This window comes from Myotis daubentonii, chromosome 5, assembly GCF_963259705.1.
Source record: "Myotis daubentonii chromosome 5, mMyoDau2.1, whole genome shotgun sequence".
Classification (NCBI taxonomy): domain Eukaryota; kingdom Metazoa; phylum Chordata; class Mammalia; order Chiroptera; family Vespertilionidae; genus Myotis; species Myotis daubentonii.
Genome location: NC_081844.1, coordinates 14,267,746 through 14,293,336, shown reverse-complemented (window position 1 = coordinate 14,293,336; position 25,591 = coordinate 14,267,746). Strand labels below are relative to the sequence as shown.

Sequence of the window (25,591 nt, the reverse complement as noted above, 5' to 3'; positions counted from 1 at the left end):
GGGTGGTGCTAATCTAGCGTTTGCCTGAGGCTATCCGGCAAATGGTTCTGTGCAGGGCTTGGGCGGCGCGGGTCCCCGGGGATCTACAGGGCGTGCGGAGCGAGCAGTTATGGCTGCTCTCAGTTCCTTCCCAAGGGGCTCTGCCTCTCAGAGTCCCAGCAATGGTTGCAAACCTCGGAGAGAAAGCTGCCTTCGAGTTCTGACCGAAGCCAGACAGTCCCACTTCTCCCGTTTGAGTCTTGGTCCCCAGAGACTTGGCTGGATCTGGAGCTCAGAGTCTGAAACTCCCTCCCGATTGAAAACAACAACCGCGCCCTCCGTCACCAGCCCCCTCCGCGCGCACTCCGCACCTGAGTATTTCACTTCAGCACTGCGCCTCCTCTGAGTCTGGGTATGATATTCTCTTTCCTCCTAGTTGTAGAATTTCCACTCAGCCAGCCTTCCTGTGGTTCTGGATGCTGTCTGTTCTGTCCTTTAGTTATATCTCTGAAGTGGTTGTTCGAGGGCAGCAATCTCCGGCGTTAACCTATGCCGCCATCTTGGTTTCTCCCCACCAGAGGATATTCTTATTGATTTCAGAGAGAGGGGAAAGGAGAGAGAGAGAGAGAGAGAGAAAAACATCAATGTGAGAGAGAACATCAAACCCACAACCTAGGTATGTGCCCTGATCTGGAATGGAACCTGTGACCTCCCGGTGTATGGGATGACACTAATGATGCATATATTGCAAATTTCTAGTACAAATGAGGACCAGGATCTTGAACAGATAGCAGCAGAAGAATAACAAAGAAATAAAGTGGAATCATTAAAAAATGAGAAAAATAAATTAGAATTACTAAAGACCAAATACATCATCTCCATAAATAAATGCAAGTGTTTCAAATCCTTCTTCAATAAGACAAATATTTCAATAACATATAGGGTTCATTAACACAAAATCTTTCAGAATGGGCCCAATTTCCAAATCCTACTATACTTAAAATAGTGCTAAAGGAAAATAAAAGTGAATGGTTATAAAAATATATAACAGGAAAATATAAATTAAAACAAAGCATATGTGACAATCTATACTAATAAAAGGGTAATATGCTAATTAGACCAGACATCTTCCAGATGACCTTCTGGACATCCTTCTCGACAAAGCTGCTGTGGCTGCAAAGGGCCGGAGAGAGAGGGCCTGGCAGCTGCCATGCGCCAGAAGTCCCGCCTCTGTGTGTGAGCTGCACAGGAAACACTTTTTCTGTCCGCTCATTGGCTAAGCTTGCAGTATGCTACTTGCTTGGGTAATAAGAATCCAAGAAGGTGATCTAGGGTTTTTCCATCTCACTCCTGGAGGAAAAAATGGAGGTCCGCTGCTGGAGGGGCTAATAAATGTCATATCCTGCCCTAGCCAGTTTGGCTCAATGGATAGAGCCTCAGCCTGCAGACTGCAGGGTCCCAGTTTGATTCTGGTCAAGGGCACATACCTAAGTTGCAGACTCCTCCCTGGCCGGGGCCCAGGTCAGGGCTCATGCAGGAGGCAACCAATCAATGTGTCCCTCTCACATTGATGTTTCTCTCTGTCTTTCCCTCTCCCACGCTCTCTAAAAATGAATGGAAAAATATCCTCAGGTGAGGATAGAAAGAAAGAAAAGAAAGAAAGAAAGAAAGAAAGAAAGGAAGAAAGAAAGAAAGAAAGAAAGAAAGAAAGAAAGAAAGAAAGAAAGAAAGAAAGAAAGAAAAAGAAAGGCCATATTCTATGAAAGAGACATCTTGAAAATGCCTAAAGAAAGTAGTCATTTTTTTCGTGGTGAAGGGACTGGAGTCCCTGTTGACGAAAACACCTTGGCAGCTGCGAGGGCTGAGTGCTGGCAGCTGCAGTGGCTGGCAGTGGAGCAGCAGTGGGGTGATGGGCGTGGCACCTTCCCCTGATCAGCTAGTTGCCTCCCGCAGATGGAGGCCAGGCTGTGGCTTAGCCGTCAGTAGGATATCCCCTGAGGGCTCCCTGACTGTGAGGGGGGCAGGCTCAGCTGAGGGCCCCCCTAGTGAATGAGACAAAAACACATTTTCTGACAAGGGATGTATTCCACAATGAAAATATAATAATCATGAATGATAGATATAAAATATTAAAAGTGATTACATTCAGGTGCTTAGATTTAGGTGACATGACAACCATTGTATAAGAAAAATGCCTTATCAAATTAAAAAAAATAAGAAAATATTTAAATCATTTATTTATTTACTTTAGAGAGAGAGAGGAAGGGAGAAAGAGAGAAATAGAGAAACATCAATTTGTTTTTCTACTTATTTATATATTAACTAGAGGCCCGGTGCACAAAAATTTGTGCATTGGTGTGCGGGGGGGGTTGGGGGGGGGAGGGTGTCCCTCAGCCCAACCTGTGCCCTCTCACAGTCTGGGACCCCTCGGGAGATAACCACCTGCTGGCTTAGGCCCGTTCCCCAGGTGGCAGATGGAAGGCCCGATCCCACAGTGCCTTCCCCACCTCCCCGGGTCACACAGGGCAGGCCTGGATGGTGGCGGGCGGGGGGGGCGGGGGGGGTTGGGTTGTGCTGTCCCGCCCTGCCTGCAGTATGCAAATTTAATGGCCATCTTTGTTGGGTTAATTTGCATACTCTTCTGATTGGCTGATGGGCATAGCAAAGGTATGGTCAATTAGCATCTTTGTCTTTTATTAGTGTAGATTGGTTAATTCTTGTATGTGCCTTGCCTGACTGGAGACTGAACCCACAACCTTAGTATATTGATAAGAAACTCTAACCACGCCCAGCCGGCATGGCTCTGTGGTTGAGCGTCAGCCCCTGAACCAGGAGATCAGGGTTCGATTCCCGGTCAGGGCACATGCCCCGGTTGTGGGCTCCATCCCCCGTGGGGCGTGCAGGAGGCAGCCGATCGATGATTCTCTCTCATCACTGATGTTTCTATCTCTCTCTCCCTCTCCCTTCGTCTCTCTGAAATCAATAAAAACATTAAAAAAAAAAAAAGAAACTTTAACCAGGCAAACCGGTTTGGCTCAGTGGATAGAGCCTCAGCCTGCGGACTCAAGGGTCCCGGGTTCAATTCCGGTCAAGGGCATGTACCCTGGTTGTGGGCACATCCCCAGTGGGGGGCGTGTAGGAGGCAGCTGATCGATGTTTCTCTCTCATCGATGTTTCTAACTCTCTATCCCTCTCCCTTCTTCTCTGTAAAAAATCAATAAAATATATTTAAAAAAAAAAAAAAGAAACTCTAACCAACTAAACTACCAGTCCAGGAACAAAAACAGAAGGACATGTTTAGAATGATTCACAATGTGAGTTTCTTTGTTAACCATGTAGAGTTGTGGATGAATTGTCTATAGAAAATAAAGCTTAGAATCATAAGTTGTCATATCAATTTCTTTCAGGGCAACAGAATTTGCTGGAACAACTGTGGGTCTTGCTTTCATGTCTACAATGTGCTCTCCTTACCATTCTGTTGGCATCATTAAGGTTTGTTTAAGATAATCAATTGGTCTGTGTTCAAGCCTGTCAAATGCTCTGTTTTGTGAATTTATGGAGAAGATAGTATAGTTTTTCTCCTTCAGTGTCTTGACATGGCTGATTAACACTGAATTTCAAATGTTGAATGTATCTTGCATATCCAGTATAAACCCAGCATGATCATAATGTTTTATCTTGTTTATGGGGTTATTCCAGGGGAAAAACATTGAAGTTATGAAAATAACTATTTTAAAGGAATAACCTAAATTTGAATAAATCTTAAAGCAATCTGGACAGTCTTGAAACACATTTATACTTTTCTTAAACTTTTTGATTTGTTTTTGTCTCCATGCAGAAAGTTGTAATCTTACTAGATAGCAAAGTTTAACATATTTATTTCAACAGGATGAAACAATATTGTAAATGGTAGGTATTAACTTCTCATCTTACACAAGTGTTCCTTCCTTGCAAGTCTTGTACTGTGCATTATGAATCTATTTACTTGGTTCTTTGAAACGAAGAAAATAAGGGAATCAGGTTTCTGTGGATTGGTGTTATCAGCAAATTTGTCTCTCCATTGGGAAATTAAAACTAGCAATAATTTTCTAGTGTTTTTAAGTGCACCTCAAATCAGAAATAATCTGGTAATGAAGTTGGCCATTGGTTGGGCTTTATGCAATGGGGCAAGTCTGGAATTGATGGAAGTATAGTCTTGGCAGTAATAGAGTTGAAAAGATATCTACGTGCTAAAGTTCTAGGTTAATCAACACTTTTAAAGCTCCATTAGTTAAGCATATCAAAGTCTCCAATTGAATTAGAAGGTATTAAAAAGCAAGCTGGGGACTGGAGGTAGATTATTTTAAAAACATTTCTGATTCCTTAACATGCTGAATAAATTTTGCTATTTCTCATGGCAGGAAACCACTAATATCTTTCCCATTAAAATATTCCCCTTCACATATGTCTCAGATTTTGCTGCCTATGGGTTCCTTTAATAATTTCATGGTTTCCCCCATCTTACATTTAAGTCCTTTATCCATTTTGAGTTTATTTTTGTGTATGGTGTAAGTTGGTGGTCTATTTTTATTTTTATTTTTTGCATGTATCTGTCCAATTTTTCCAACACCGTTTATTGAAGAGAGATTGTCTTGATTCCATTGTATGCTCTTGCCTCCTTTGTCAAATATTAATTGAGCATAGCGGTTTGGGTCAATTTCTGGGTTCACTATTCTATTCCATTGGTCTATATGTCTGTTCTTATGCCAACATTGATACAGCTCCTAGGGCAATGGAAACTAAAGAGAAAAACAAATGGGACTACATCAAAATAAAAAGCTTCTGCACAGCAAAAGAAACCATCTACAAAACAACAAGAAAGCTCACTGCATGGGAGAACATATTTGCCAATATTATCTCCAATAGGGTTTAATCTCCAACATTTACAGGGAACTCACACAACTTAAAAAAAGGAAGATAAACAATCCAATCAAAAAATTGGCAATGGACCTAAATGGATACTTTTCGAAAGAAGACATAAGGAAGGCCAAGAGACATGAAAACATGCTCAAAGTCACTAATCATCTGAGAGATGCAAATCAAAACAACAATGAGGTACCATCTCACACCTGTCAGAATGGCTATCATCAACAAATAAGCAAATGACAAATGCTGGCGAGGATGCAGAGAAAAAGGAACCTTTGTGCACTGCTGGTGGGAATGCAGACTGGTGCAGCCACTGTGGAAAACAGTATGGAGTTTCCTCAACAAACTAAAAATGGAACTCCCATTTGACCCAGTGATCCCACTAATAGGAATATATCCCAAGAAACTAGAAACACCAATCAGAAAGGATATATGCACCCCTATGTTCATAACAGCACAATTTACAATAGTGAAGATTTTAAGTGCCCATCAGCAGTTAAGTGAACTAAAAAACTGGTACATTCACACAATGGAATACTATGCTGTGGTAAAAAGGAAGGAACTCCAATCATTTGCAACAGCATAGATAGAGCTGAAGAGAATCACGCTAAGTGAAATAAGTCAGTCAGAGAAAGATAAATATCACATGATCTCACTTATTTGCAGATTATAATGAACAACATAAACTGATGAACAAAAACAGATCCAGAGATAGAGAAGCATTGATCAGATACTCAAACCTCAGAGGGAAAGTAGGGGAGGGTGAGAATAAGGGGTAGAAGTCAACCAAAGGACTTGTATGCATGCATATAAGCATAACCAATGGACCTACACACCAGGGGGCTGAGGGCATGAATGGGAGTAGGGTGGGGGTAAATGAGGGGATAAGGACACATACACTGAGTATCCAGATTAATATGACCACCTGATGTTTGTAGGCAAATTAGCTATAATTTCACGCTGAAGTTGCTAGAGGGCCAGACCCATTATAAATAGGGAAGCAGGTTGTTTACCACGATAGTAGAAGTGATTTTTTTCTGAAGACATGAGTAACCAATGTGGTTTAACAGCCTTTGAACGTGGGATATATTTGAACGTGAGTGGCCAGGTTATTATGACCACCCCATCAGTACTTCGTTGGGCCACCTTTTGCCTTCAATACTGCAACGATTCTTCTTGGCATTGACTCCACGAGATGTTGAAAGGTGATGCGAGGAACCTGACACCATGCCTGATGAATAGCACTGTCCAGTTCTGTGAGATTTGATGGTTGTGGAACCAGCTGCCTGATGACTCTTTTAACTTCGTCCCACAAATGCTCAATTAGATTGAGATCTGGTGATTGTGGGGGGCCACCTAAGCAAGGTAAAGTCTCCCTCATGTTCTTGAAACCACTCCTGTACAATACAAGCACCATGGCATGGCGTGTTGTCTTGTTGGAAGAAGCCATCTCCATTGGGATATGCCATCAACATGACAGGATGAACTTGATCAGCAATGATACTTAGGTATGCTGTGCTATTCAGATGTTGTTCCACACTAATTAAAGGGCCCAAATCATGCCAGGAAAACACGCCCCAAACCATAACACTGCCCCCACCACCTTGAAGGGTTGTACTCATGCATGTGGGGTGCATGCTTTCATGCTGTTTCCGCCAAATTCTCACTCTGCCATCTGCATGATGCAACTGGAAACGTGATTCATTGGACCACATGACTTTTTTCCAATGCTCGACTGTCCAATCCTTGTGTTCCTGTGTGAATTGGAGATGCTTTATCTTGGTAACTGTAACAGCAAAGGTGTTCGAACAGGCCTTTGGCTTCCATATCCCATACGATGCAGTGTACGGCTAATTTGCCTACAAATGTCAGGTGGTCATAATAATCTGGCCACTCATCATAATATATATCCCATATTCAAAGGCTGTTAAATCATATTGCTTACCCATATCTTCAGAAAAAAATCACTTCTACTGTCATGGTAAACAACCTGCTTCCCTATTTATAATGGTCTGGCCCTCTAGCAACTTCAGCACAAAAGTATAGCTAATTTGCCTACAAACATCAGGTGGTCATAATAATCTGGATACTCAGTATATGTAATACCTTAATCAATAAAAAAAATTCCCCATTCACAAGAAAAAAAGAGCAGGTAATATGACCTGTGATGGGCATTCAGTATTGAAGTTTTTGTTTTATTTTATTTTGGTGTGTGTGTGTGTAGAGAGAGAGAGAGAGAGAGAGAGAGAGAGAGAGAGAGAGAGAGAGAGAAGAAGAAGAAGAAGAAGAAGAAGAAGAAGAAGAAGAAGAAGAGGAGGAGGAGGAGGAGGAGGAGGAGGAGGAGGAGGAGAGGGGAGGGGAGGAGAAGGACAGAGGACAGATGGTGGGTAGGATGAGTAGGCTGAAGCTAAAATCAGCCTCTCCACTTGGCTACAATAAAAACATTTCATTATACCCTGAGTGATACTTTAGTTTACAAACTAGATCTGTTTCTTGTTCTCACCCTTAGGACCACAGTGACAATGTGCTTAAAGTTGCAGGGACAATGGCCCATGAAATGGGCCATAACTTTGGGATGTTTCATGACTCCCATGTTTGCAAGTGCCCTTCTACAATCTGTGTGATGAACAATGCACTAAGGTAAGGCTCTCTGGGAAGATGCTATTTCTCCCTGTTTTTTTTTTTTTTATTTTCTCTGGGGTGTGCTACTCTTTTATGTCATCTTCCATAACATGGTCAAGGTTTTAAATGATTAAACAGCATCGTCACAAATGGGTATCTATACCAAACTACTTTATCCCTCCCCTATATGCTAATATTTTTCATTAACTAACACAGAGTTTAAACATCTTTTCTCTTTGCTCTTAAGGGTGATTTGTCATTTCATCCTTATCTTTATGAAATCATTAGCATTTATCAAATTTTGAATAAGTTTAGATTGGGTGGCAGTAAGGAAAAAGTTCTAGGAGAAAAATCTAAAGAAGTAAGTTCTTACAGGGAGATGAAGAGAGAGTCTGTGAAAAGGGGATTACTCATTTCTCCCTTGCCTTAGGCAAACTTACCAGGCAATTTTATCTTTTAAAATTCCAGACTCCCTTTTACACAATCATTTCCTCTTTTTCATTTCCTTCTTAGCTTCTCGATATAGGATTAGTCTCCATTCTGCAAAATAGCATATGGCTGCTTACCAACTACATATCTGATTCTATTTTTTCAAAATATTAGTGCATTTAATATATATATAGATTTCAGAGAGGGAGAAAGAGAGAAACATCAATGATGAGAGAAAATCATTGATCGGCTGCCTCCTGCAGGCCCCACACTAGTGATTAGGCCCGCAACCTGTGCATGTGCCCTGACAGGAAAGTGAACCCTGAGCTCCTGGTTCATCGGTCAACGCCCAACCACTGAGTGACACTGGCTGGGCTGCATTTTTGTTTTGTTAAACAGCAGCCCAGATTCTGTATTTTGCTCATTTAGTTGGAGGTGTTTATGTCCATTCAGGTGGGCTAATTTAGTATGTAAATGAGCTTGTGACTTGGTAGTTGATCAGTGGCTTTGATTTGTTCTTTTGGGGAAGGTTTCGGGTATACCATCCCTAATGTCTGATATTTGTCCCCTACCTGCTCAGCATAACTGCATTCTCTTTTCTCTTTCCTTATCTTCACAGCTTCCATATACCTACAGACTTCAGTTCCTGCAGCCGTGTCAGCTATGCCAACTTTTTTGAAGATAAATTATCAAATTGCCTCTTTAATGTTCCGTTACCTACAGATATCATATCCAACCCAATCTGTGGGAATCAATTGGTAGAAATGGGAGAGGACTGTGATTGTGGGACTTCCGAGGTACAACTGAGTCCTTTATATAAAAGTTTAGTTTGTTTTAAAATTGCCAAGAAGATAAACTATACAACTCTATAGTGTTTGTACACTTGAAACCTATGTAATTTTATTAACCGACATCACCGTGATGCATTTAATTTTAAAATAAAATGAAACACTTTTGAGATATATTTTTAAAAATGATATAATGTGGTTCACTATAAAAGTTCATGTTTCTTGTGATTTTTGTATATTCACTTGTAAATACTTGCCAGGCCAGCTTTTCTAACAATGAATCCCGCGTTGCTTAACAGACCTTCTTGGGTTTCTTCCCCATGTCTAGTTTTTTAATACCACTCACCAGCCGGGGCTTTGTGTCCTTATCCCTCCCTTTCTGTCAGAAGTACTTCACATCTCTTATGTGCCCTATGACTTCTTGAGCAGTCACTTTAGACAGAGCACTGCGACAGTGCTCAGAGAGTGGAAGTAGCTTTCCCAAGGTCACCAGGCTGGTAAATGAAGGAGCCACTGTGTGGACTCAGGTGTGCTGTTTAGCAGTCCCACAGCACCCTGCACAGTTTATCCCTTGGTGACTCAGGACTTGTTACTGTTATAAGTGCCTGGCCTGATCCCACCTTGTTCACAGGGCAGCCGGGATTCTGCATAGAACCCTTGCCCCCCTGTTATGAAGACTTAATATAAGTAACATGTCAAACCCCCAGGGGTCCAGCTTCTCAGTAACTTCCAGTAGGATTTCAGATCTATTCATTCTGTGAAAAAGAGCAAACTTTCTCAGATGATACTTATATTTGAAATTGGGTAAGAATTTTAAGCTTAAATATTGTAATTCTGAATATGCCATTCGTCTTGGGGAAACTCAATTGCTACAACGAGAAAGGGGCACGATTTCTCAAAAACTAGGCAAGGAGAACAAAACAAAGTATACTGCTTTATGTAGAGTTGAATTGGGTGTAGAAATTTAAGAAAGAACTATATTTTTAGACTTTCAGTTACATGTTCTAGATATTAAATTTACTGCTGAATAGATACATAACTGATCAGTTGAATTAATTATGTTCTTTATTTAGATAAATGTTATTTTTTAAATAAACTGTCCTTTGTGTGTTTGTTGGCTCTCATATTTTCAGTATTAATATGGGAGGCTTGATGAACTAAAAAAAAAAAGATATTCAAATTAAAAAATATATAAGTAGAATCAGAAAAATACCAAACCCTTCATTGTTCTAAAATCTCAGCTTTTCTAATGTTAAGCTTCGTTGTTGTTTTTTATTTTCCTGAAAATTATGTTCAGACTATACCAACATGAGGTCTGTGCAATGAACAAATTGTATTATAAATTGTACTGAAACGAGACCAAAAAAGTAATTTGGCATTTGCAATTGTTTCTGGTATTCCTTAGGAATGCACCAACATCTGCTGTGATGCTAAAACATGTAAAATCAAGGCAGGTTTTCAATGTGCGTTAGGAGAATGCTGTGAAAAGTGCCAGGTAAGATTCTTTTATTCTGTCTTAACCATGATGACTACCCTTTATTTTTTCATGTTAAAATCTCAGGGGTTGTGTTAAATGAAATAAGGAAAACAGCATTTTCCTGTCTCTACATAATGCTACCTGCCACTTATCAAGTCCTCCCTGAGGGCTTGACAAACATGGGCTATTTTTTTCCTCCAACACCCCTTTGAAGTAGGTATTAGTATCTCATTTTGCTTTTGAGGGAAAGGAGCCTCAGAACAGAAAACGTGCAGATTAATAGGATCACTAAATGGCAAACTCCAAATTTACTGGTTCTTGTAAACTTACCTCCCTTAAGATGGAAGATCCTCTGAAGTTACAGATTGAAACCTCCTTGAAAGTCTTGACAATGATACATTCAATAAAGTCAGAAATAACTTCCTTCTTTGCATCTAGGATATTGCTTGGTTTTCTTTGGTACTTTTCTCCTTGATATTTCTATAGTGTTTCTACTACAAATCCAGAAACATTGATTGCTTAAAGAATCAGAGTGTTGGCCGAAATCAATGGAATTGACATAATAGGAGATGGCTTTAGCTTATACCAGGTAAATGTAAACTGGAATAGAATGATGCCCCTAACTCTCTTGGCAATAAAAGGCCAAAGGGAAAATATTATTTGTGTTAATTTGAAATATTTGGTAAGCCAGGTGGAATACAGCCTTCTCTCAATGTCTCTCCACCCCCTCCACCCCTCCACAGTTTAAAAAGGCTGGTACAGTGTGCAGACCAGCAAAAGATGAGTGTGACCTGCTGGAAATGTGTGATGGTAAATCTGGTATTTGCCCTGCTGATCGATTCCAAGTCAATGGCTTCCCTTGCCAGGATGGGAAGGGCTACTGCTTGGTGGGGATGTGCCCCACGCTGCAGGAGCAGTGCACCGAGCTCTGGGGAGCAGGTAGGAGGACACATCCCAGTGTTGCTGGCATTCCTGCCTCTCTCTACACATATGCAGCAAAACAAAACATGTTATTGCAAGTGACAGTGTTTAATCATGGCCAAAGTGGCGTTCTGTCCCAATCTTCTTTCTAAGCAACTACACCACTGCGTTTTAGGACCAAAGGTCAGTTTGGGGTTTGCTAGATTTAGCAAATAAAAATAAGAATGGGCCAGTGAAACTTAAATTTCAGATTAACAATCTTTTTTAGTATTCGTATGTCTCGTGCAATATTTGAGGCAAACTCAACAAAAACCTTTATTTGTGTATCTGAGATTTAAATGTAAGTGCTGAGTTCAGTATTTTATCTGGTAACACCAACCAAGATCTTTTCCAGATAAGTAAACCCTTGGAAGTTTGTATGCATGCATGTGCATACATGTGCATTTGTATGCATGTATGTATGTAGGTGTGTGGAGGTGATCAGAGGTGGACAGAGAGTTAAAGAAAGGGGGAGAAGAAAAAAGGAAGACACTTGGAATGCAGAAGAGCAATGAAGACAAATCCTATATAGAGAGGAATGTTCATTGCGCATTATCTGCTTACAAGCAAATCTATGATGAAACAAATGATTCAAATAAACCACCATGGACATATTTCTGAAAAGAGTGATACCCCCTCAGGAAGAGCCTCAGGCAGGTCCTCCAGGGGGAGCTCCAGGAGGAGGCGCTGCCATCACAGGGCAGGGCAGCTCCAGGAGTGTTACTGCCCCTGATCACCCTCCAGTGGGGCAAGATGTGCAGGTGGTAGAGAATGATAGTGATAATCCTGATGCTGGCTAGGCCTAGGCTAATGTGTGTGCTTGTATCTTTGTTTTAACAAAACATTTAAAAATAAAAAAAAAAAAATAGAGAAAAGCTTCTAGAATCCTATCTAATAAAAGAGAAAAATGGTAATTGGCGTACGACGATACCCTTTTCATTGGCTAATCAGGGCTATCTGCAAATTAACTGCCAACTATGATTGGCAGTTAACTGCCAACAAGATGGCGGTTAATTTGCATATGTAGGCACAATGCAGGGAGGCGAAAGGGAAAGCAGGAAGAAGCCCCCTGCCACTGACAGTGATCAGAAACCCAGGGGGGAGCTAAGAGCTGGGGGGCAGGGCAAAGGCGGCCCTGGGGCCGCCTTTGCCCTGCACCCCAGCCATGATCGGAGAATCAGGCGCCTTTTCCGCCCTGGCCAGTGATAGCAGGAAGTAGGGGTGGAGCCAGCGATGGGAGCTGGCCACGGTCGAAGCTGGCAATCCCGGAAGCTAGGGGTCCCTTGCCTGGGCCTAAAGCGGAGCCCACGATCGCGGGGCCGCTGCAGCTGTGGGTCCCCGCTGCCCGAGCCGGACGCCTCAGCCAGAGGCGTTAGGCCTGGGCAGGGGCGGAGCCTGCAACCGCAGGGAGCTGGGGGTCCCCTGCCCAGGCCTGACACCTCTGCCGGAGGCCTCAGGCCTGGTCAAGGGGCTGATCCGGTGATTGGTGATCGGAGGGTGATGAGGGTCAACTCCTCTGGCCGAGGCATCAGGCCTGGGTGGGGGGCGGAGCCGGGGATTGGGGGGATATGATGGTCCCCTTGCCCAGGCCTGAAGCCTGGGTCAGAGGCATCAGGCTTGGGCGGGGGGTGGAGCAAGCGATCAGAGGGAGATGGGGGTCCCCTGCCCAGGCATGATTCCTGGGCCAGAGGCCTCAGGCCTGGGCGGGGGCCAGAGCCAGTGATCGGGGGGAGATGGGGGTCCCCTGTCCAAGCCTGACACCTCTGGTGGAGGCGTCAGGCCTGGGCAAGGGGCCGATCAGGCGATCGGAGGGTGATGGGGGTCTACGCCTCTGGCCGAGGCATCAGGCCTGGGCAAGGGGCCGATCCTGCGATTGGAGGGTTATGGGGGTCAACGCCTGAGGGTTCCCAGTATGTGAGAGGGGGCAGGCTGGGCTGAGGGACACTCCCCTCCCCACACACACCCAGTGCACGAATTTCGTGCACCGGGCCCCTAGTAAGTATATAAAGAAAAATTGTGCACAGCTCTATACAACGAGTTTGTGTTTTAAGCTGTGTTATTATAAAGCAGTTGAAACATCCTATATAATAAAAGCCTAATATGAAAATCACCCAACTGGTGGAACGACTGGTTGCTATGATGCTCACTGACTACCAGAGGGCAACTGCTTAATGCGGGTGCTGCCCACAGGCCCCAGGCCAGCCAAGGTGGGTGCCAGTCGGGGACCACCCCCTGATCACTTCACCAGTCACCCCACAGATTGGCCCTAATCACCAGCCAGGCCTAGGGATCCTACCTGTGCATGAATTTCGTGCACTGGGCCTCTGGTTTAAAAATATAAAAGTTGTATAAAGTAAAAAAGTATAGTAGGCTAAGTTTAGTTTATTATTGAAGAAGGAAAATTACCTTGTTATACCTTTAGTGTAGCCTAAGTGTACAGTGTTTATAAAGTTTACAACAGTGTACAGTAATGTTCTAGGCCTGCACATGCATTCACCACTCACTCACTCACTCACCCAGAGCCACTGCCAGCCCTGTAAGCTCCATTGATGATAAGTGCCCTACACAGGTGTTCCACTTACCTTCTATATCATAATTATACTGTACCTTTTCTGTGTTTAAATACATGAATACTTACCATTGTGTTACAATTGCCTACAGTATTCAGTACAGTAACATGCTGTACAGGTGTGTAGCTTAGGAACGATAGGCTATACCATATGGCCTAGGTGTATAGTAGGCTATACTCTCCAGGTTTGTGTAAGTAAACTCTATGATATTCACACAGTAACAAAATCACTTAAAGATGCGTTTCTCATAATGCATTGCTATTGTTAAGGAATGAATAACTACAAATAGCATTTCTCATGATGTTTTTAAATTTATTTTATTTTCTAATTACAGTTTACATTCAACACAATTTGTATTGGTTTCAGATATACAGTCAAGTTAGACAATCATATAATTTACATGGTGACCCCCCTGGTATTTCAAGTACCCATCTGGCACTGTGCATAATTATTACAATATTGTTGACTATATTCCCTCTGCTATTGGTTTATATTCCATTAACCCTTTGCAGCATTGAACTTCCTTTCTGTTTCTTTGAAATTATGTTCCTGCTGATCCTGCCTGGTCCCAGGAACCAAGGTTGCAGATAAGTCATGCTACCGGAAGAACGAAGGTGGGTCAAAGTATGGGTACTGCCACAGAGTGAATAACACGCCTATTCCCTGTAAAGCAAAGTAAGTGGCTTGCAAACAATACTTTGAACCTTTTTGCTCCACAGACTAGAGAAATTGTTTACTTACAGCTACATGTTCTGATTTATTCCATTTCAAGGAAAAGTTAATTTGGAAATCATTCATTTGACCGATAGTCATTGAGTGACTATTATGTGCCATGTTTCTAGCTAGGCACTGAGTTAACAAGAGAAATAAGAATTAATGCCTTTTTTCAAGTCCATTCTGGTGGGTGTTTTAGATGACATCAGGTACAATCACTGTTAAAGAGAATGAATGTTTGAGACGGGACAAGCAAGGTAAATAAATGGTCCTGGTTGGAAATATGTCCATTAATATTCCAGGATATTTTAGGTACTTTCCCATCTGATATCTTTTATTATGATCCTAGGGGCACAAATATTTACCTACTTAAAGAAATAATAAATGCTTGTACAGTTTTATGTAAACTTGCCATGGAATTATATCAAGAAAAAAAAAGGCAGCAAGAGAAAAAATTGACAATTCACCTGAAGAATGTTTTAATCTTATATTGATATTATAGAAAAAGTATAGAATATTATATGCAATAAACTTGGTATTTTTCTCTAAGATTTCTTGATTGTGCAATTTTAAGATGACATTAAAAATTCAAATTATAATAGATTAAACTAGTACCTGCTCCAAATTTTTCACTAAGTAATATGCAACGAGATAAGCATTTCTCAAAGTTTTTCTATTAAATACTAATTTTTCTAGATAATAGATATTGCCAAGTAAACTATACTTTGTGTTTTTTTTATTATTATTTTTTCTAAGCAATATGTATTTTAGACATAGGATAATCTCTTGGGGAGGTTGGGCCTAAAGGATGGATTATCATATTCTGTGCTTTCTCCTTTATAGGATATCAGGGCAGATTCAAAGGGGGAAATATGTAAAAGGAAATATTTTGGGGAAAAGAGTAATATGTAGTATGAGTGGTAATGAGTGGGGAAAGAGAGCAGGGTAGTTGCGTTTTTCATCGACAGCATGTGCATATCCCATTTTCTTATATCACCATTGTGATTACAACTAGAGGCACAAGCATTTCATTCTACTCACAGGCTGCCTTTCTAGTCACATTTGAATAGTAACTGGCTGTCATGAGAGTAAGCCTGTAATTCCCTGTATCCTAGAATATTCATTATAAGCCTTCCCAAGGAAAACAAATTTGAAGAGGATGCATGCCTTTCTCTACTGCTCACTCGTGTTTTCGACAACCACCGAAGACATCCGATTCTATCTGCTCTCAGCATACTTCTTCATAGCCCTCCTCTGAATTGTGCATGAAGCAATGGTCTGCACTTTTATTGGCGTTGACTTCACTCTCTTCGGTGGTGAACACATGGTTTTTCTTGAGTGCTGAGCAGTGTCATCTACCTTTGCAGGGAGATAGTTCTTTCAGTAACCCCACATGAGGATCAACTAAGGCTAAGATTTATATTGACACAACCATAGTGGAAATAATTCTACTGCAATTCATGAAAATAAACAAGGAAAGTTAACTGAAACAAGATAGAAATTGACTTCCTAGGTACCCTCCATTATATTAGAAATCCATTCTCCTTATATGTTCTAGCTCTATCATATGTGACCTCCATTCCCAAGCATTTCTATTGGTCTGTGTTGGGCTTCTCCAGGCATCACTTTCCAATAAGCAAAAAGGACAAACAAACAAACAAGAACAAAAAAGTAAGGCCACCTTCAAGAATTCGTACTTAAGATTCTGCTTCTTTTCTATTGTCCAAAACCAGTAGCATGGGAATCTGAGAAATGTGTTTTTGTTGTTGTTACAGCAACAATATGCCTTCCCATATTCAATGGTGCTATTACTGAGGAATAAGAAAAATGTTGATATAAAGGAGAACCAGGAGTCTCTGCTATAGGGAGAAATACCTTTAGTTCAATCTGGATAGTTGAGGAGCTATCAACTGCAATTTGGTCCTGGTAATTTAACTGCAGCCCCTTTTTTTTTTTTTTTTACTTTTCCTTAGTGATGCCATATGTGGGAAGTTGTTCTGTCAAGGTGGGTCAGATAATTTGCCCTGGGAAGGACGTATAGTAACTTTCCTGACATGTAAAACATTTGAACCTGAAGACAGCAGTGAAGAAATAGGCATGGTAGCTAATGGAACTAAGTGTGGAAATAAGAAGGTAGGTTGAAATCGTGGCTTTTATTCACATGTTTTTTTAGTTTTAGTTTCTTGTTTAGTTTTTCAAGGCATCCTTGTGTTTCATAGGAGCAGTTTTCAAAGCAATGCTTATGTCATTCATTTAGGCCTGCCTGCATGTATTCCTTCAGTATTATTTAATCAGTACCTACTATGTGCTTAGCACTAGGTTGTTAAACTTAGGTAAGTTTTATTGCCCCTAAATTGGTAGGTTTTCAATGAATGATAGTCTCACTAATAATAATAGATCAAAATATTATTTATTTTTATATAAATGATAATTATTAATATTGTAGAAGATGTGATATTAACATGTTTTCTGTAATATTTTTTGTTGGAATGGGTACCTTGTATCATGTGCTATGCTCAGCTCTATGCTAAATATCTGTCTTAAGAGAGGAAGTGGGGTAAGGGGATGACCCCTGAGGAATGAAGTGAAGTAAGAAAATCTTTAAAGAGGACTCTCTAAATATTTTATTTTATATATTTATTTATATATCTATATCTATATCTATATCTATATCTATATCTATCTATATATCTATATCATCTATATCTATCTATCTTTATATTTATCTCTATATATCATCTATATCTTTACAACTTTATTATTGAAAATGTTACATATGTCCCCATTTTCCCCCATTGACCCCATCTAGCCTGCTCCCACTAACTGCCCCAGGCCTTCACCACCCTATTGTCTGTGTCCATGGGTTATGTATATATGCGTACAAGTTCTTAGTTGATCTCTTCCCACCCACCCACTCTGCCTTCCCTCTAAGATTATGTAGATCCCATCTTCTTCTTTTCAAAAGAATGCTGTGATTTCCCAAATGAAAAGGTAAGTTTAATAATGGTATTAGTAGCTAATAATATAAGACCAAATTCCAAACAATTTGAAGAACTGATACTATTGGACATTAGTGTCAACTTCTTGTTTTTCACATCATTTTCAGGTTTGCATTAATGCAGAATGTGTAGATATGGAGAGGGCCTACAAATCGACCAATTGCTCATCTAAGTGCAAAGGACATGCTGTAAGTTTTGAAAATGTTTGCCCAATCTTGCTGAATCTTATGTAGTTTTTAGGTCAGTTTTGATTATATAAAACAATGTGTTAGTAACTGTGAAAATAGAAGGATCTCTTACCCTTTGAGACAACATGGAGGGACCTGGAGATTATTATGCTAAGCTAAATAAGCCAGTCAGAGAAAAACAAATATCCCATGATCTCACTTATATGTAGAGTCTAATGAACAAAATAAACTGACAAACAAAATAGATCCAGAAACATGGAAGCATGCAACAGTCTAACACCAGAGGGAAGGGATAAGGCAGGAAGAGACTAACCAAAGAACTTATATAACTCATGGACATAGACAATAGTGTGGTGAAGGCCTGGGGAGGGCACAGAGCAGACAGAAAGAGGGAGGGGGGGAGGGGAGGGAAGGGGGATATTTGTAATACTTCAGCAATAAAGATAATTGTTTTCAAAAATCCACCAACCAAGAAATAAAGCTTATGTTTGTCTAACCCATCACTAGGGTGTTTCAATGAAAAATTTCTTTCAAGAACCTGGTCTATATGAAATTCCTATTATTGATTTGTATGTTCTGTAGATAGCTGAAAGATGCAGAATTGGTGTTACTCCATTTTTATAATGGACTTAATGGTGGATGGGTAGGCCCTTGGGTCAGTGGACAGTATGGCATGGAAACTGACAAGATCATTGATCCCTCAGGTGTGTGACCATGAGCTCCAGTGTCAGTGTAAAGAGGGCTGGGTCCCTCCTGACTGTGATGACTCCTCTGTCGTCTTCCGTAGGTAACATTCTACATCTAACCTGAGAAATTGCTGTCTTTTCCAAGCTTTTCTTTCAGATTACAAAAGATTTCATTGCCTCTTTTCTCTCCTCTTGAAATTCCTGTCCTGTAAATAATGAATCTACAATGTTAATCTTCAGAGTTTCTTTAACAGGTTTTTAATCCAATTTTCCACATCCCTATGAATTTACCTTACATACAAAAAAATATTTCTTCAAATTTATATTTGTAATCTTACTTTAACTTCCCAAATTCTCTTTTCTGATTGTTCTATTTTCATACCATCCTTGACTTATAGATATAACATCCTCATAAAACTCTCTAAGAATCTGACAGATTGTTTCCCATAGATTTAATTCTATGAACTGGATTATTTCTATTTCTTTTTAAAAGTGTATTTTTATTGATTTCAGAGAGTAAGGGAGAGAGAAATAGAAACATCAATGATGAGAGAGAATCATTGCTCAGCTGCCTCCTGCATGGCCCCTACTGGGATTGAGCCCACAACCCAGGCATGTGCCCTGACCAGTAATTGAACCCTGACCTCCTGTTTCATAGTTTGATGCTAAACCACTGAGCCACACTGGCCAGGCTATCTCTATTTCTTTTAAGTTTGACTGTTCTGTGTTTTCACCCTGTCTCTTGTATTTCATTGTGTTATTTTTACTTCAGGGTATGTGATCTTTTGTTACATGTGGGATTAGGTCAACTTGAATTAGCTCACATGGATTTTCTTTGCATGAGTGTGTGTGTTTGCTGTGCCTACTCATAACCTCTCCTGATGGGAGATCTGGCTGTGAGCTCTATCATGTGGGAAGCAGCTAAAGCGGGGATCCTCATCACTAGTCGCTGTGGTGAAGAGTACTTTGCCTTGAGGAGAGGGGTCTTTATGTCATTTACTTCCTGAGAGATTTTATTTTTCTTTGCACTCAATTTCTCCTTGATTCTTCCTTCTCTCTATGATCTAGAATGGTATTGCCATTAGATCTGTGCTGCTTCTCAGGCTCTTATGTCCCCCATTGTTTCTAGAGAGTTCTCTAGAAGGGCTTTGTCTTGAGGCATGCTTGTTCTGTATACACAAGGGATGGAGATGGGCCTGAATGAATCATCTGTCCCAAGTTCAGATCCTCTGTTGACTTCCCAAGAAAAAATAGCATCTATTTCTGATGTTTGGACTAATTATGTTTTTAATTTGTTGATTCTTTGTTAGACTTCCCAAGAAGAAATAGCATCTACTTCTGGTGTTTGGAGCTTTAATCTACTCTGTTTCTGTCAGATATAAATCCTTTACTTCCTATATTTTTATAATTATTTTCATTTTTATGGAGGGTGGAAAGTTTCAGATATTTGAAGTGAAATTGTCATCTCACCTAGAATTCTACTACTGTTGTCTTCATCTATGTGTGTTTACACTTGTGAACTTTTCTTATATTAAAAAATAATCTCATTGAGCTGCTAATCTCTAGAATAAGAGAATAATACCTGTTTGATTTTCTCTTTGAAGCTGTACCTCCTGGGATCTGTGGTTTCTGATTATTATAAGAAAAATGAATGTTTCAAATAGCAAAAGATTGGAGTTACAGTGATTACTTAGATAAGTAGGTAAAAGAAAAAAAGCACTAAATAGAACCAAGAATTTTATTTAAACCATTTCCCAATTTACAGGGTCACATCATTTCTTTTCTGTTCATAATTTTTGCAATATAGGGCAAAAATCAGTAGAATACTTAGTTGTGTCTCTATCAATTGTCTTACATCTCAGCTCCTTATTTGCTACTGACAGAAATATGATTTTAAGGCTTCAGTTTCTATTTCCCTATTTTATTTCAGCCTTGAGTTTGAAAAATATTCCACTCCTTTTTGCCATGCCCCTTACTTTATATTCTCTCTAACTTTCCAGTCATTTCCCCCAATTATTATAAACATCATTGCTTTTAATACTTCTCTATAGTATTTGCTTTAACTATCTCATACAAAATGTTTCATATAGATTTCCCCTTATTTCTTCTATCTAAATAGTATTTTACTAATCACGCTCAAAATACATCTTCATTTTACTGGCTATGAGAGATTTGCCAGAGAACGCATTTTCTCTAGGGAAGGGTAGGTGGAATTTATGCTAAATGATGAATAAGGACTAACGTGATATATGCGTATGAATTCCCAGATCCTCACTAGGCCTGGGTTCTCTTTGTTGTAGATGTCTCCATTTTGGTTGGGGTGCTGTTTCCTGTGGCTGTCATATTTGTGGTGTGTGCTATAGTATTCAGGCACCAAAGCACCAAAGGAAAGCAAAAGAAAGTACAGAGGTAGGTTTTTATCGGGGGACTTTTGGGCCTCTAAAGAACTTTAAATTCAAAGATGTGACCCAAATTCTCAAATTTAAATTTGATTTACTTCAAATACTTAGAAATAAGTATAGGCCTGGCTGGTGTTGCACGGTGGTTAAAGTTTGACCCAGGACCAAGAGGGCTCCATCCCCAGTAGGGGGTGTGCAGGAGGGAACTGATCAATGAAGTTTCTCTCTCATCCATGTTTCTATCTCTCTATTCCCCTCCCTTCCTCTGTCTCCAAAAAAATTAATAAAAACATGTATTAAGAAAAAAAATAAGTACAGATACATTTTGCTTGGATCAGAGGCTGAGTATTCCTTTTACTGAGAAAACTTTCACAGTAAGGCATGTCTTTTTCTCCTGTAATTACTGTATATATATTTCATAATAAGATTAATAACTCTTTATTAAAGATTTTGTGCTCATTATAATAATACAATATATAATCTTTATTGATTATTACCTTTATGATAAACACTGTTAGTAAGTCCTTTTACGTACATTATCTCATTTAATCCTCTTAAGAATATCATGAGGGTAGTAACTATTATTTCTATTCTATAGATTAAAAGATGTTATATATCAATTTTACAATAATCATGCAAGGCCACACACTTTACATTTTACTGATATGGAAAGAGAAGCTCAGAGAGGTCAATAAACATGTTCAAAGTTGTACAAAGTAAGTGATGGAGTCTTGATATGCACCAAGATCAGTCAGTTTTTTGAAAATGGTCTTGGCACTACAGCATCTTTCTTGCAGTTTCTTTTTTAAAAGCTAACTATTTATCCAAAATGGGCTATTAATAAATAGTGAAGGAATAAAACAAATCATTAATTAGATGGCGTAATTTAGATAAAAGTTGGATTCCACACCATCATTATTAGATTCAGGGCTCTGCAAGAGAATCAAAAAGAAAATCAGTGGTGGTAATGATGAATTACAGAACACAGAAACCTGAAGAACATCCTAGGGAGCAGATGAAAACCCAGGCATTCATTAATTATGGCACAATGGGCAAAGGAAATTGGCAGATTTATCATGAGTTTCCCCCTAATGGCGAACACACTGCTTGGTCAATGTGTATGATATCCTTTCACCTACAGGTCGCCTTCTGCCCCTGGCACCAGGCCATGCAGAGAGAAGAGGAAACCACAGACAATGAAGGCTCTTCAATGCAAAGAGGTGAAACATAGTCTGTACTATATTTGCTGTGGATCCCAGTCTGTGATTTTCTCCCTCTCTTGTGATGACCATCTATCCGTCATTTCTACTCATCAGTGTTTTATAAATGTATGACGCTTCTGAGTACGCAGCAATATTGTGGGCTCTGTAACTACACATTTAGAAAGTTGTCCTCTGCCTTTGGTTAAATGTAGAAGTTTGCTTAAAATGCGGAATCTCACTGGCTGCTTTGCTGGGATTCACAAAATGCAAACAGAATAAGAGAATAAGGAGGGCAGATGTCAGATTTCTCTCTCTCTCTCTCTCTCTCTCTCTCTCTCTCTCGATTTCTTATTCCTTTAAAAATATCCCAGTAAAGAAAATAATATGTGTATTTGTATGACAGTACATGTAATATGTATAAGTCCTAATGCCTTGGTTGTGTCCTGCAAGTTTAGAAATTTTAGCAAAAGTTGGTTAGTGATAATGACATTGGTAATAATGTTTTTGACGGAGACTTACCAATCTCTGATAGCTCTGGACATAGCAGAATGCAGCAGCTGGGCCACTGTGATTTTTCCATCTGGTCTTTTGGTGTCATCATAGTCTTGGTCTTTGATGCTTTGAAAGGATTGCTTATTTGGAACATGAACATAGGAAATTGATAAATTCATTTAAAAAATATTTTTTCTTTTTAGAAAAGTCAGATGAAGCTTCATGCCCTTGACCTGCCAGTGGATGGCAGTGAGCCTCCAGCTTCTTTTGTGAGTTAGCAACTTCTCTTAAATCACTTCCAGCCTAACCTTGAGGAAATAGTAGTGAAAGTCACAACCCACAATGCCCAATTATTTCTTTAGAAGGATGTTAGAATCTGTGTGAATGTAATATAAAGTATAGATTCTTCTACACAACATTTTGAAAATGTCAAATTTGAGAATGTGTACCTGTCCATTAAACTACTAAATTTAACCCTTAAACCAGAATTACCAGGTCTATAAAGCTGATAACTTATTACAAGAAGAGTGCCAATCTGCTCCATAGAATGGCATCCCAATCATATGTCTATTGGCATTGGACTTATTTCTCAATTGGATGTGTACACCAAAATGAAAACAATTGAACTTACAGCTTTAGAATATTCTCATGGGTAAAGGCATAAATTCTCTGAAAATTATTTCTGAAAATAATTTAATTCTTTCCATTAAGTGCATTTGTTTTTAAGGCCCAACCTTTGATTTTTTTTTTTTTTTTTTTTTTTACCTCTTACTAGCTAATTACAAAGCCAGATTTTCCACCACCTCCGATTCCTACTTCTGTGTCATCTTCTTCCTTCCTTGTACCAGTAAGTATCAGATGATTCCCGATGATCTTTAAAATGTTTTTTGTGCCAATGTGAATAATATCTCTAAATCTATGGGTTCTTTATCAAGATATGTGCTCCCTAGGCTAATCTGAGATAGCATAGCAAGTTCTATTTACTATCTATAAAGTATTATGATACTTTATTATTATTATTAATTAATAATTTATTATTATTAAAAACAGCTCTGTTATATAATTGTTAAGAAATGATCAATAGTTCTGCTGTAGAAGACTGTCTCCCTCAAAGGACAGTGTCTAGCTGTTGATTTTGGATGATGTAAAATTTAATAAGTTATATTTACTTTTTAATTTATTGTAGGTAGAATAGAGCCTATATTAGTCATAGTTTCTGTAGGAGGTAGGGCATGAAAAATAGCCCACATATAGGCAAACATGGAATCAAAGTCAGGCACTCATGAAGTAAAGGGTAGAATTAATTCACTCAAATAGTTACTGAGCATATTTCCACATACTTGATGCTCTGTTGTGGGTAAATGAAAAAACTAAAACTTAAGGTATTTTTTTAAAGAACTTTTACAATTTTAGTAGGAAAACAAGTCAAATATATATGAAGCACTTATTTGCTTACATATTATTTATGTCAAAGCTGGTGATTGGATGAGAAGAATATGGTGAAGAGGAAATGAATGGGGTCAGGGTGCTTAAAACAGGAATTTGAGAGTAAGGTAGAATTTAAATGAGTGCTGACAAGGTCAGGAATGATTTTTTAAAAAGTATAGCTAAGATGGGAAATGCATAGCATTTCTAAAGTCTTACCATTATTTTTGTCCATAATATAGCATGAAGAAACAAAGGTCCTTTCCTCTACTGTTTTCAAGGATAAGCCAACGTCTATGCCTAAGGTATGAGATCCATAGCTAAACTATTATAATTGTGTAGCACTCCTGGTGTCAAGGAAAGAATAACCATATTTCCCTAGAAGATGCTCAGTAAGAATAATATCTGTATGATTATAGGATGGGTGCTAGCATGTCTTCCTTCTGAGTTTGCCCAATAACCAAGAGGAAAAAGATGGATGTGTCTTAGCTATGACGTGATGATGATCTCAATATTATTCATTCTCTCAGAAATACTCCACAGAAATATTGAGATTGTGGAAGTATCCCATAGAATAATAATCACCTAGTATCTCAAAACTTTTCTCCTGATTCCCCCCACCATCTCCATATTATGCTAATTAGCTAGATAGATATTTGCATCCCAGTGTGGCATTTTTCTTACCTTCTTTCCTTACACTCCCATGTTTCCACTCCTTTCCTGTGATGTATGAAATAATCCATAAAATAGGAAGTACTACAGATAATAAATTTTAATTTCTTAATATTTCAAAATTATGAGATATATACATTTTTTTTAGGAAAAAGTTGATCATTTAAGTGTATTATCTTTTTTAGGGCTCCAATCCAAATGTCTGAAGCAACAGCTTATCAAGGACTGGTGGGTAAATGATCAACTTGAATAATGGGACAACCTGATAGAAGAGAAATATATGGGTTATCTCACTACTATTTGCTCTTGATACCCAAAGAGGTTAACATTTCTTGATTCATGTTATACTTTGAAGAGATGAAATAAAATGTTTAAGAGAGATGTACTTTTGAGAATCTTTGAATTTAAAATTTATATTCTACATAGGGAAGGAAGATGACTCTACAGATACAGCTATGAAGCTGAAATTTCTAATTAGGTTTGGTAGGAATTAATTCACCCTGTAATGAAAACAAATAAAGAAGTAATCAAAGAAAACTGGGAAGGATGGGAGAAAATAGTACATTTATCATTAGAAGACTAACAACAACTCAATTGTTTTAACTATTAACCTGTCAAATTAGAACCCTTTGTTAAAAAGAAAAAGTATATAACCATTTTCTGATTTAAATAATATGTTTCCTACATTATCTTCTATAATCCATATTAGTTGTGTAATTTGAGGTTTACTAAAATTGAATAAACTTTACTAATAAAAATATTTTTCATAGAAATTTGTATAATTTAGTTACTGGTGAGTTTAAAGTGAGCTTCACTTTCTAAGTAAAGAACTTTCAGTTAAATTAAAAAACAAATTAGAGATTGTAAACTGGTAGCCTTCCAGACATGTATGAATTGCGGATTTATTCATATTGGACCTGAATAATTTGGGTCACAAAGTATTTTTAAGTGTTTTTAAATTTATTGCCAATATTTAAAAGTTGGGACATCTTGTATAAACATCCAGATTTCCCGCTTATTAAAATTAATCAAATGGTCTGTCAACACTAATCACAGGCTCATAGCAACCATCTGCTTAGTTGGC

At 39.0% G+C, this 25,591-nt stretch overlaps 1 protein-coding gene across 1 annotated transcript in view; it reads left to right on the top strand.

Moving 5' to 3' along the window:
• Window positions 1-24,827, top strand: part of ADAM28 (ADAM metallopeptidase domain 28) — a 55,851-nt gene extending 31,024 nt beyond the window's left edge. The window contains exons 10-24 of the mRNA XM_059695958.1: window positions 3,387-3,471; window positions 7,394-7,524; window positions 8,555-8,732; window positions 10,129-10,218; window positions 10,944-11,139; window positions 14,303-14,405; window positions 16,418-16,577; window positions 17,551-17,631; window positions 18,336-18,414; window positions 20,618-20,726; window positions 21,858-21,936; window positions 22,614-22,679; window positions 23,186-23,257; window positions 24,078-24,140; window positions 24,693-24,827. Coding sequence (XP_059551941.1) covers window positions 3,387-3,471; window positions 7,394-7,524; window positions 8,555-8,732; window positions 10,129-10,218; window positions 10,944-11,139; window positions 14,303-14,405; window positions 16,418-16,577; window positions 17,551-17,631; window positions 18,336-18,414; window positions 20,618-20,726; window positions 21,858-21,936; window positions 22,614-22,679; window positions 23,186-23,257; window positions 24,078-24,140; window positions 24,693-24,713 — 1,513 coding nt within the window. The 3' untranslated portion in view covers window positions 24,714-24,827. The remainder of the gene's footprint in view (window positions 1-3,386; window positions 3,472-7,393; window positions 7,525-8,554; window positions 8,733-10,128; window positions 10,219-10,943; window positions 11,140-14,302; window positions 14,406-16,417; window positions 16,578-17,550; window positions 17,632-18,335; window positions 18,415-20,617; window positions 20,727-21,857; window positions 21,937-22,613; window positions 22,680-23,185; window positions 23,258-24,077; window positions 24,141-24,692) is intronic.
• Window positions 24,828-25,591: the final 764 nt, after the last annotated feature.